Raw genomic sequence first — 13,162 nt, forward strand, 5'->3', positions numbered from 1 at the left:
TCCCTCGTTGGTCTGTCTTTTATGTTGTTGTTATTGTTACTCTAGTTTTTCCATTAACCCTAACTTTGGGGCTTGGAAGTTCTAAGAGGTGACTGAGAGAATCCTCTGGATTCCGGATGTGGTCTTCCTTGTCTCTGTTACGAACCAGCAACTCAGCGGTGTGGTAACTAGGATCGATCACCCAAGCCAGTGGAGTAACTCCTTTTTGGGGGCTCTTGGTTCAGTGGCGCAGGGGTCCAAAAAATGCCAGGCTGTGGACTTGCTTTCCAGTGGAACCATGGTGGTGTCCCCTTCGGGGATTATGACATTTCGCACTCCTTGACGCTTTCAGAGACAGGAGGTAGGGGCCACAGGCAGGGGTCAACAGGGAGTAAGTGAAGAGGTCCCGGAGCTGGCAGGTGTGGACCATGGGCTACCTCCAGGGGAGGACAGGACCGGACCCACGCTCACGGCTGCTCAGACAGCAGGCCCCGCCAGGGCCCACGTGGCTGATTCTCATGTGGACCCTCAGCCTGGCCACCCTGGCTCTCTGATCCAAGGCCCGGGACGCCCATCTGACTGCTCCAGCACCCATGGCTCCCCACAAGTCAGGCATCTCCTGACCTGTCACACTCAGAATTGCATGCTCCTTAACGGAAGTCTGTACTGGTTCTTTTTAATGCCCAAGGACAACTTCGGCTCCTTACCAGCATCTATTTTGGGTATAAATCTTTTTTTTCCCTCCTTGCTTTCGGGTCTGTGTCATGGTAACCATTAGTATGAGCACAGGAGTCTGATTCAACTCATCTCTGCCGGTGTTGCCACCATCGTGGCAGCAGGTTTGGTGTGATCATAAATGCTCACACTGGTGGTGCCCTGGCCTCGAGGGGAGTGTGACAACCACAGGTCATCTTGTTGTGACTCCAGAGCCAGACAGATGGGCTTTGAAGTGGCAACAGGATGGCAGGACTGTTGGCCTGTTGCCAATGGCTTTTGGTATTCTCTGTGCAGCTGGTGGTTTGGATGGGAGGGATGTTTCTGGAAGCCAGAGGAATGGTATGATGATGTGCATCTCACTCACGCTGAGAGGGAATGAGCAGTCCAAAGGAGACCCCCCCCCCCCGCCCCCCATCCAGCTCAGTCTTGTGACCGAGAGAGGCTGTGGTAAGGGGAAAGACTTGGCAGATAGACATCTCTGTCTAGGAGGCCCTGGTCGCTCCCCTCAGCCTCCTACCGGCCCCCAGTTTACTAGGCCCGGAGCTTATCGCCACCCTGGCAGATGATTAGGTGGCGAGGGGCACACGATTACTCTCCTGCCTTTGGTCATCCACAAGGTGCATTTGTAGCTCTGCCCAAGCTCCAGTAGGAAATTCAGCTATGACGCTGTTATCTCTGGGCTGGTGCCACACCAGGGGCGTAGACAGATGAGCTGCGGCGTAGGCTCAGCACGTTCATCCGTGACCAAGTGCTGCCATGTTTGTAAGGACTCTGGAGTTAGATGGACCTGGCTTCATAATCCTGCCCTGGAACTTTCTACCTGTGCTCCCTTGGAGAGGTACTAAACCCCTCAGCCTCAGGTTTTCCTTCTATAAGACGGGAATAACAAGAGAACCATTTCATACATTTCACAGGATCGTTGCAAGGATGAAATGGGACCATACGAGTCTCTTAGCAAGTGCCGAGCACATGGTAGGTACCCAGTAAATAGCTGAATGAATGATTGACGCGTTGGGCAGAGCCCGGGCTACTATGATTAGAAAGTTGTTTACCACCACGCCGACTCCTGCCCTCCCCGCAGACAGGCCTCACCAGGAAAGGGAGGCTAACTGGAAACTTTGCTTTCAGACCAATCTGTGCCCAAAGTTAATATGTCTGCAACAGCCACATGTTAATTGTAAGAGGACATGATGAAGTGGAAAACTCTGGACTTCAGGGTGGGACTGACGTGGATGTGAATCCAGCTCCACCACTTAATAATGACCTTGGGCAGCTTTCTTAACCTTTCGATACCGCACGTTTCTCGTCTGGAAAACGGGGAGGGGGGAGGGGAGAGGCCCCACTTCAAAAGGTCGGAGTGAGGCGTGACGATGAACAAGATGTTGCGGTTGTAAAGCTCTATTCACAGGGGCTGGCACGTCGTGGGAGCTTCGTGAGTACAAGCTCCTGTTTGAGTGACGTCCGCTCACGGGCACTCGGGGGATTTCAAGAAAGGAGAGAAAACCGTGGGCTGGATTAGTCAGGGACTAACAGTTGTTTAAATGTACTGAGGATTTTCTTTGTGCCAGGCACCCTTGTAAGCATGTTCAATGAATTTCGTTTGAATTCTCACAACAACCCTGTGAAGTGGCTCCTATTATTACCCCATTTTACAGCTGAGAAAACTGAGGCCGAGGGCCATGGTTTTGCCCCAGGTCACACAGCTGATAGAGTAAGCAGGTCAGGATTTGAACCCACGCAGGAAGAAGCCCTTTAGGAGGCTGAGATTAGCATATGAGTCAGGACTGTCAGCCGCACGGCACAGACTCACTCACACCCAAGCAGGGAAAGGCTTCCATTACTGCGAGTTTCAGAGATGCCCTGCCTCCAGGTACAGCTAGATTCTCGGGGGCCTAGACAATGACCTCAGTGTGCCATCCCTCTGTCTTCAGCTCTTTGTTCTCAGGCAAGCCCTCCCCCGCAGGCAGCCGCTCCTGACTCACATCCTACCCTGTAGCCTTTCCATTGCACCACCACGGTCCCCGGAGGCGTCCGGTTGGCCCCGCCTGGTCACGTGCTCACTCTGCCTGGGGTGAGTTGTGGGGTCAGGACAAATACGCCCCAAGCCCCCTTGTGGGGAGGGGTAGATAGCTGGAAACAAGCAAAGTCCACAAGGGGAAAAGTAGACTTTAGACGGAAGGGGAGGAAGGGCCTGCTCCAGAGATGGTCTATGTTTTTCAGCTATGCAGATCGAGCACTTGAGATGGAGTGGAAGGGGCTCTTACGATGATGACATCAAGATTGTGTTGTTTTTTTAATTTTTAAAAAATTTTTGTTTATCTTTGAGAGAGAGAGCGTGAGCAGGGGAGGGGCAGAGAGAGAAGGAGACACAGAATCCAGAGCAGCTCCAGGCTCTGAGCTGTCAGCACAGAGCCCGACAGGGGGCTTGAACCCACCAACCGTGAGATCGTGACCTGAGCCGAAGTCGGAAGCTCAACCGACTGAGCCACCCAGGTGCCCCGGGATTGTTTTTGATGGAGAAAGGATTTAGGTTTGGGGCAATTCTGGTTTTGTTCCTGGAAGAGAATCGTTCTGCGCAGGCTCTTGTTGAGGTGACATAGCGGGGTGACGGTCTCAGTGCCGGTGGGCGCAAACCTGGAGGGGAGACTTGGGGTGATGAGCTGGGGAGGTGCTGATGGGGTTGGGGTTGGTGAGGAAGGTGGGGACGGTGCCGGGGGACGGTGTGGTGGCAGGCTGGAGGCGGGGGGGGGGGGGGGGCAGGTGACGTGGCAGGGATGGCTCAACTGTGGGTGTTTGGCTGAGGTGGGCTGTTGAATGAGCCGGTGTTGCGGTTAGGGACGTGGGCAGCCATGGCGAGCACAGATGCACTTTGGGAGGAATGGAAGGGACGTGCAGCACCCCGGGCAGGGGCTGTGCTTGGTGGAAGTGATGTACGGGGAGGGATTAGACACGTTCGGTGAGGGGTGGGGTGGGGGAGCAGGGAGGGAGGCACCCCTTTTATAGCTGGTGATGGAACTGTGTGTGGGCGTGAGGCACTGGTCATGGTCATGCTGTGGGAAGTGATGGTTTCACAGAGCAGCAAGGTAGAAGGGCTTAGACGCACTCGTAGAGGAGGATAGAAGCCAATGCCAACCAGTGGTTGAAGTTGGGAGGTAAGCCCTCTTGCCCTTCCCTATTGCCTCTTTAAAATAATTGTGTTAATGTTTATGTATTTTTGAGAGAGAGAGAGAGAGAGAGAGACAGACAGACAGACAGAATGCAAGTGGGGGAGGGGCAGAGAGAGAGGGAGACACAGAATCCGAAGCAGGCTCCAGGCTCCGAGCTGGCAGCGCAGAGCCCGACGCAGGGCTTGAATCCCCGAACCGTGAGATCATGACCTGAGCTGAAGCTGACGCTTAACCGCCTGGTTAACCCAGGCGCCCCATAACATTCCTGTCTTATTTCCTCACAGCAGTACATATGCATCACGTAAGACGTCAAGACCAACATCACTTCACCAAAGAGACCCTCCCACCCTCTCCTTCTCAGAGGCGACCACTTTTAGCTGTTTCTTCTAGCAATTTTGCATCTCACGTTTCTGAGGCATGTGCATATTTTTGATTCTTCCATCTTAGACATTTCCCATTGATTTCCTATTTAGTAAGTAGGCATGCAGCTCCCTTACACGGCCAGCCTTTCTGCTCCGAAATCGCTCTCGTGGTAGGGCATACTATTAACAGTGCTCTTTCAAAAATGTTTTATGCACATATGAATGTATGCGTGTGTATACGTGTCATAGGCAGGATATTGCCACGTCCCTACCCCCGCCAAGAGGGACGCATCCTAATCCCCTGAACCTGTGGATATGTTACCTTATGTAACAAAAGGGACTTTGCAGGCAGGTCTGATTAAGTTAAAGATCTTGAGATGGGGAGATCATCCTACATTCTCTGGGTGGGTCTAGGGTAATCAACAGGGTCCCTAGAAATGAAAGACAGAGGTGGGAGAGGCAGAGGAGATGTGATTCTGGAAGCGGAGTCAGAGTAATGCGATAAGAGAGAGCCTGGCCGTTGCTGGCTCTGACGATGGAAGGGACCATGAGCCAAGGAATATGAGTAGCCTGTAGGAGTCGAAAAAATCGAGGGAATGGATTCTCCCTAGAGCCTCCAGGGAGGGGAGTGCAGCCCTACCAACATCTTGATTTTCAGTCCAGTGACAAGAACCATTTTGAACTTTTGTTTCCCAGAACTGCAACATGACACATTTGTGTTGTTTTAAGTCATTAATTTTGTGGTAACTTGTAACAGCAGCAACAGGAAATGCATATATATATATATATATATATATATATACACACACACACACACACACATATATATGTGTATACATACATATACGTATATATACATATATATACACACACACATATATATGTGTATACATACATATACGTATATATACATATATATACACACACACATATATATGTGTATATATATATATACGTATATATACGTATATATATATATACGTGTGTATATATATACACGTATATATACGTATATATACACGTGTATATATATATATATATATATATACATATGTATATATACCCACATGCATTACATAGGTGTGTATACACACACACATATTTGTTAAATCAACTAATGCGTCTGTATTCACAGCTAAGCCTTATAGTCTACTGCAATCGTTTCCTTTTTTTTTTTCCACTGAAGTTAACAATGATCTGGTTTCTGCACCTGCCTTATTTTCTTTGTACTTTTTGCTAGTTGCTGTCTCACCTTCTAATAGCTGTTGGTGTGGCTTTCCATAGGGCAGTCACATCAAATATTACATGCTCCAGACCCAGTTTTCCAGTTCTCGCTGGAAAGTTCTTTCCAGTTCTAGCTGTGTGGCACGTTGTGGCTGCCATTCTGTGGCTTCCTTTTGTGGTCCTCCGTGGCATTCCCTCTGCCTTCTTTCGGGTCGAAGTTCCTGTTTCCTGGATCTCGCCTTCTTCCTCTTGTCTGGTTTACTCCCCCTTTTTGGAGCACATCGTCCAGGACAGATACCTGTCAATATCCGAATCCGTCCAGTTCCTGAGTTCAGATGGCAGAGTGGGAACAGGGAGTGACACCTGTAGTCTTGTCGGATTAAAAAGACCGTTCGATGGTCAAGGGCATGGCAATGACAGCAGTCAACAGGCCTGAGGCTTAGGTGACACTGCTTTGATCCGAACAGTGACCCTCGATGGCTTCACCTGGCCTGTTTCCACCTCAATCCCGGAGATCCCCTTCCCTTGTCTCGTGTGTCTTAGAGGACATCTTCCTGTGTTCCTGAGAAAGGAGCGTCTGGAAAATACATTCTCCTATCACACGTAAATGATGATGAGGCTGCGTAAAGAATTCTAACGGGAGAATTATTTTAAGAATTCCAAAGGTATTGGTCCTTTGTCTTCTTGCTTTCCACATTACCGTTGAGCGATCCGAAGCCATTCTGCTTCCTGGACCTTTATGTGTCACTTTTTCTCCTGGTCTGCAAGATCCTCTCTTGATGTCAGTGTTCTGAGATTTCACGGTGACGTGCCTTGTGGTGGGTCTTTTCAACCAGGTCACTCATGTCTCGGTTCTGGGAAATTCCCTTGAATTATTTCATTGGTAATTTTCTCCCGTTTTTTTGTTTTTGTTTTTGTTTTTCTGTAACGCCTGCTTTTCAGATGAAACTTCCGGACCAGTTCTCAAGCTCTCTTTCCCGTCCTCTCCTATTTCCATTTTTCTCTTTGGAGTAGCTTTGTGTTGAGTTCTGCATCTTGCTAGCATGACTTGTACCTTCGGCAAATCTGTTTTGTTCTCTGAGTGTTCTCTTCAAATCGCACCACGTTCTTGTCTCATGAACGCGGCGTCTGATCTGGGCCTGAAGTCTAGGTTTTCCAAGTTGTGGTTTGCTTTGGGTTTCTGCGTTCTCGTCTCTGTCTTCCAAGTCAGAGGCTTCCCTCTGACGTCTACTGGTCCATGATGGTCCTTTACAGGATTAAGCACGGGGGACGAACAAGCGGATTAGAAGACCTGTGCATGATGTTGGGGCTTGTTGTGCGGCAGACCCACCTGGTTGACCTAAACAAGCCATTTGGACACCGTTTGGCTTCCGGTGGCAGCATCTATGTCCGCAGGCCTATCCCCTCGGACTAATGAGATTCTCCAGAAAAGGCGAGGGTCGGGCTGCCAGGGTTCTGGGAGCCCAATGGGGAAAAGCTGGGGGCACTCGACGTCAGCGTTTAAAATAATCTTCATCTCCCGGATTTTGATATATTACCTTTGCTCTCAGCTGCACCAGTCAACTCTGTGCAGAGACCCCTCTGTTCTGTTCTCTCCAGAGAGTAAACCTTCGGACTCCATGGGGACAGGACCTAGGGCTTTTACTTCTTTCCTTCAGTCTTCTTCATTTTCCCTCACCCCTGGTCTGGGAGGTAGCTGGTGCTACTGTCTCAAGTGTCTTTTGAGGATTCTTGTCATAAAGCAGGTCTGATCTGATTTGATTTGAGGTTGATTTGAAATCAGTTTTGTCTGAAATTTGGCAATCACGAAGCGGCTTTCCAGACCCCAAAATGTCGTGGGGGGGGTGGTGTCTCCTCTCTGTTCGGCCCCAGCCCGTGACGGTACGTCTTGAGAAACAAAACAAAAAAAACTTTTTACCAACTTGGATTTAGACGGTGGTGAAATTTGGTGTGTATATTCAAAATCCCTGTCCTCTTTCCCACAGCGGGTTTGGAATTGAAGAGTGATAATGGTGACTGTGTAGGTTGTGATACCCAGATATTTTTCTGATGGGATTCCTTAAGCATTTTTTAAAGATGTTGCTATACACATTATTTACGGCCACTGTGGACATTTAGAAGTGTAAAGAAGGAAATAAAAGCTGCTTGTCCTTGGTGGTAGCGTTCCTGGCATGGATTTTTCTTTGGTGGTGGTTTTTGTGGCACAGCCCTTGGCACCGGTGAGAAGGAGGCTTCGGCGCCAGGAGCAGCAGAGAGCCGTGCTTGGCGAAGGACCGTCGTCGTGGTGGACACATGCCGCTGGGTTGGGACCGGGGGCCCAGGAGCTGGTCGCTCCTCTCAGCAGGGCTGCTTGAGAGAAGGAAGCTTCCAAGGGCAGGTGGAAAGCGCCGTGTCGAGTCCTGGAGCTTGGCCACCGCCGTGGGCCCCCTGGGCTGTGCGGTGCGTGGCCTGCCTGACCATATGCCGGATGGTTTTAGATGATGCTGGGTGATTCTGAGGAACACTTTCTGACAGATCTGTTCCATTGAGTAACACAAAGGAACCTACAGACTGACCCAGGTCAGCTGAGTTTGCGGTGAGTTTGTGCGTGCAGCTCAGATACCAGGGGGATATGTGGAGGAAGGGGAGGAGGAAAGAGGTTTCCTTTCCTTTCCTTTCTGGGGTGTCTGCCCTCAGGGTCAATGCCTTGTGATGTTCCGCTTTTCCCTCCTACTTCCTACTCTTTTCAATGGCAACCAGAGGTTCTCTGAAAGTGTTTTTTTGTTTTTGTTTTTTTTTTCTTGCAGAAGCTCCCTGGGTGTTTCTGGGCCTCAGGGCAGTGTTGAGACAAACATCTGGTGGAGGGTTATCTGCCTCTTACTTACTTTGTGCCTGGGTCTTCACCGACTCCATTCTGGGGCTCTGGGGCTCCTGAAGTTATCCCAGCCTTGTCTGCGTCTCCCCTTTGCCCTTGGAGCCTCCAGTAGCTTGGCTGGGAGGGGCGAGAAGACACCTTGTAAATAACGTAGTCTACCTCGCCTCATTTCACAGTTGAGGAAACTAAGGGTGGGAAGCCCGAGTCAGGACTAGAACCCACATCTGCTGACTCTGGGTTCAATATTCTTTCCAACCAGATAACTCCCTTATCCTTTTGAAGGTTTTAATGTGGTTGGGGGGGGGGGTGGTTGTAAGGCCATTGAGCATGTTTGTGCTAACAAACGGGGTGTGGGTTTGAGGGGGAATGACTGGCTGATAATGGAGGGAAGCTTTATGGAGCTCTGGGTTGGACCAGTTCTCTAATGGGCTCTCAAGAGTTGTTTTGTGGGGTGGTATAAGCTGGGGGACAAAGCTTCACAGACAGTCCCCCCAGAGCTTTAGTGAGAGAGATCTGGATTCAAGTTTCTGCTTTGACTCTAGAATATGGACAAATCCTAACCTTTTTGAACATTAGGTTCCACTGTAAACGTGGGATAGTAATAGTACTAGAAGCTCCCCGAAGGAAGGAAGGAAGGAAGGAAGGAAGGAAGGAAGGAAGGAAGGCCAGCGTGTCACGTGCTTAGCACCGTGTCTGACACTCAAAGCAATACTCCTCCTGCTGTCTGTGCACTCGTGCATTTGGGCAGCAAACATTCATGGAGCTCAGTACTGTGCCGAGCTTATGTGTCTGCATAGCACCTGGGGTTTCCTTCGGGTTCACCTGTGGGGGCTTGGAGCATCTACAGCCCACTGGGGTCTGAACTTACAGCCCCTCCTGTGCTGGCCCTAAGGAGGCTCCTCCCAGCCCCAGCCTGTCCCAACACACCCTGGGCAGAACCCACCTTCCAGCCGCCGCCGTCCCTGGGGGAGGGGCCGTGCCCGTGGGAGACCCAAGCCTGTGCTTTCTCCAGTGCCTGGTTTTCCAGGGAGCCTTGGCTGGAGGGGGATGGGAGAAGGAGCCCGAGAGGGAGGGGAAGCCCGGGAAGCAGAACGGGAACTGGAAGGGGAAGGGTGTGGGTGGGCCCAGATCCAGCTGCCTCCCACTTTCCTTCTCCTGCCAATCCCCTCCCCGCGGGCGGGTGCACTGGAGGCAGGGGCTTGGCCCGGGTTTCCTCCTGGGGGGTGGGGAGCCCAGAACTCAGTGTCTCCGAGCAAAGGGGGTTGAATCCGCAACACCCCCACCCCGAGCAGAGGCCTGCGGCGGGGGCTTTGTGATTTCACTGGCTTGAGGCCCGCACCTGAAGCAGGGAAGATGAAAAAGCCCCTAAAATCAAGCAGGGTGGGTGCGGAGGGCCCCCCTCAAGCCCACCAGGTTCCCCGGGCAAATGGTGCCGATCCGTGGGGCTCGAGTGGGGGTGGGGGGGAAGCAGCCTCCCGTCAGCCGTCACCGTGGCCTTGGCTTCGGCCTCTCCCCACCGGGGCGCCCTCCAGACTGCACTGCAAACCTAGGCCTTCAGCCTGGCCGCAGCCCGAGTTCAACCTCAGCTCTCTCTGGGCCCAGGCGCTGGTCCTAAAGTGAGCTGACATTCATTTCACATCCTGTGACTGCAGCTCACTTCCTCCACGTGGTGGGAGCGGTGTGGGGGCGGGGGCGTGAGGGGAGGACAGATTAGAAGGAAAATGTAGCGGGGCTGGGGACCTCTGGGATTTCCCAGGGGGTGGCTGGGTGGGAGGGAGGGTGCGGGAAGCTTTCAAAGGAGAGAACAGACGTGAATGAAGAAAAGGGAGGAGGCAGGAGGCAGTTAGAAGTCCCAGAAGTGGCGCCCACTGCGCCCCAGCAACGCGGAGGCCCCGGGGAGACTGTTGCCGCCTCGCAGGCAGGAGGTGGCCCTGGGGGAAGCCAGGCGGTACCCTGCCAGCTGAGTCGGCCTCGGTTTCCCCTACTCTCTGGGGTGCTAGTTTGGCCGGAGCTGCTGGTGAGCCTGGGAAGAGGAGTGAGGTCAGAGGAACAGGCCTCACAGGCCCCGGGGCTGAGGTGTGTGTGGGGGGGTCAGGTGGGGCTTGGGTTGGGGGTGCCCTGCCCTGCTGACCCTTCTTGTCTTTCCCCCACAGGTGGAGCCACTGGAAGTCCACACCGCAGGCAGCAGGAGTCTCCCTCAGCACCGGGATCTATGTCTAAGTTCTAACTCTTGCTTACAAAGACCACGATAATTCCTTCCCCAAAGCCCAGCAGCCCCCCAGCCCCGCGCAGCCCCAGCCTGCCTCCCACCGCCCAGCTGCCCGCCATGCCCTCCAGCGGCCCCGGGGACACCAGCAGCTCCGCTCCGGAGCGGGAGGAGGACCGCAAGGTGAGCGGCTGGCTCTGCCCAGGACCCCCTAGGACCCCAAACCCAGGGAAGGGGAGGGCCCGTCCCCAAGCAGTGACAGCTCTGGTGTGCTGAGCGCTGGACCGCGCAGCTCAGCCTTCGCGCTGGGCGGTGGAGGGGGGGGTGATGTCCCCCTTCGGGTGATGGCTGGTAGAGGTTCAGTCCTGGTGGTACGGTGGGAATTTGAACCACGTGATCAGGCTCCAGGACCCAGGCTTTTCACCTTCCTGGTATCTGAGCAGAGGCTCAAGCCCCGGGTCTGTACAGTGTTGGCAGTCGGCCTTGCAGCGTGTCCCCGAACCCAGATTCCTTTCTGGATTGGCCTCCTACCAGCCCTGTGTCCTCGGGTTGGTCACTTTACCTGTCTTAGCTGCCTCTGCTTCCCCAGGGTATTCGGTAGCTTCTGGGAGGCCAAAGACAAGTTCAGGGAGGTTGGTAGATGTGAGGCCGCGTGAGGGCTCCCCCTCCCACACAGGGTGACACCAGTCATCCTGGAGATGGTGATTTCCTGCCCCTCACCCCCCCCCCCCCCCGGGCTCTGAGTGAGTGTCACTTGTGACCATGGAGCTAATGACCTCCTTGTTTTCAGAGCCCCATGAGAGGTGACCTCATCACCCTCTGCTGAACTCCAGGATGAGCCTAAATCAGAGGAGATCCCAGCAGACCAGTAGGGATCCCTGCTGGGTCCCCACAGGCTGCCTTGGAACCTCACCAAGCCGTGTCCACCTGTAGGCAAAGCCACCCTGAACCCCCAACGTTGGGATTCTGTGTTCCCCCTCTGTCGGTGAAATGGTAAACCCCACCACCACCTTTCTGGGGAAGCTGTGCCAGCCACGGGCCTTTCTGGGGTGTCCTATCTGCCGTGCCCTGGTCCCCACAGTTTCCTCTGCCTGCTCCCCTTTTCCTGAGCAAGGAGCGAGGGGTGGTGATGCTTGGTTGGGGGTTATAGTTTGTCCTTCTGGAACTACAGTGGACACCTGGCACCGGGCATGCCCCCCCCCCCCCCCCCGCCCCGGCACTCTGAGGAGTGTCCCCTCTGCTTGGCCACCGTCAGGGGCGGCCCTGAGACCCGCTCACTGCTTACCCTCCCCCATGCGTACTCAGCTCCTTCCTGGGTTTGCTCATTCTTAGAGCCTGTTTCGGTTTTCTGAGTGGTTTCCATCCATGTGGTTCTTGGAAGCAGCCCTTGAAACAGGTGGGGCAAGGGCAGATGGCCCTAGTTTACAGGTGAGGACGCTGAGCCCAGATACTCAGTGGTGGGTCCAGATGAGAGCCTGGTGGGTCAGAACCTTTCTCGCTGCCCCGCCTGCGTCAGTCCTCGTGTGGACACACACACAGGTGTGCGCACAAAGCGCAGGCACCTGCCTTCCCAGCCTGGAATCCGGCAGAATGCCCCGGTTGGGGGTGTATACGCAGCAAACTGGGGAGAAAGTGCTTGCCGTGGCCCACTGAGCCAGGCTTTCTAGGCGCTACCGGTCCCCTTTCTCTGACCCCCACAGAAAATAACAGGTAGTCCAGGTTATCCCGTGGGCCTTCCGGGCCACTCCTATCTCGGGCGGCGGTAGACCTACACCCTGCCACCACGGAGTCAGGGCCACCTGCAGCTGGCCACCTGTGCTCTTGAGTGGAAGCTATGGGTAATTCCCTTCCCTCCACCAGCTCTGCTTTGCTCCTCTGTTGGATTAGGTGACCCTGACCTCCCGACGTGGCCTGATGCCCTGACTGGTGCTGACACAGCTCCAGTCCACACGCTGGCAGGTGGGGAAGGTGGGGGGGACAGTCAGGCCGGACTCCTCTTGTTACTGAACTGTGCCACCCTGGATAGCAGAGGCCCTGGCTCCCTCACATGGAAAGCAGCAGATCAGGCTCCCTGTGATGACAGTTCAAGATCGAGAAAGAGCACTGGACAGAGTCAGAAGTCCCCGGGCCCGGGCCTGAGTACGCCACTTCCTGGAGATGTGACTTCAGGCCATCCGGGCTTGCATTTGCTCAGCTGTGAAGTGGGGATCACGACTCTGGCTGTGCCTGTTTTACAGGGTGGTTGTGGAAGTCAGATGAGGTCACGGGCATGGAAATGCCCTGCAAACAGCAAAGTCTGGTCCAATTATGAGGGATTACGATTGCTATTATTATCTACCCATAGTAACTGTTCTGGCTCATGCGGCAACAAACACACACCCAAGCCCCAGATCCTGGTGCTGATAGAGCGGCCGATAGACGGGGGCTGGGGCATGGCGGGCGCTCCTCCCCAGCCACCCACGCCCACAGCGCGCATGCCGGCTCACCTGGCACACCTCCCTGGCACCTCTGGGCTGGCTCCCACAGCTCCAGGGAGCCACCGGGGAGGGCGGGTAGAGACACAGCCGCCCACGCTGGCCCGAGAAAGCCAGGCCTGGGGCAGAGGTGCCTTGTCTGCAGAGGGGGAAGATGGGCTTGGGCTGCGGCCCAAGGA

At 53.9% G+C, this 13,162-nt stretch overlaps 1 protein-coding gene across 1 annotated transcript in view; it reads left to right on the forward strand.

Moving 5' to 3' along the window:
- DNMT3A (DNA methyltransferase 3 alpha) overlaps positions 1 to 13,162 on the forward strand; it is a 99,752-nt gene that overhangs the window by 15,926 nt on the left and 70,664 nt on the right. Inside the window, exon 2 of the mRNA XM_053891084.1 lies at positions 10,457 to 10,692. Within this exon, the coding sequence (XP_053747059.1) occupies positions 10,630 to 10,692 (63 nt within the window). The 5' untranslated portion in view covers positions 10,457 to 10,629. The remainder of the gene's footprint in view (positions 1 to 10,456; positions 10,693 to 13,162) is intronic.

The sequence above is a fragment of the Panthera pardus genome, unplaced genomic scaffold, assembly GCF_024362965.1.
Source record: "Panthera pardus isolate Hobbes unplaced genomic scaffold, ASM2436296v1 HiC_scaffold_26, whole genome shotgun sequence".
Classification (NCBI taxonomy): Eukaryota; Metazoa; Chordata; class Mammalia; order Carnivora; family Felidae; genus Panthera; species Panthera pardus.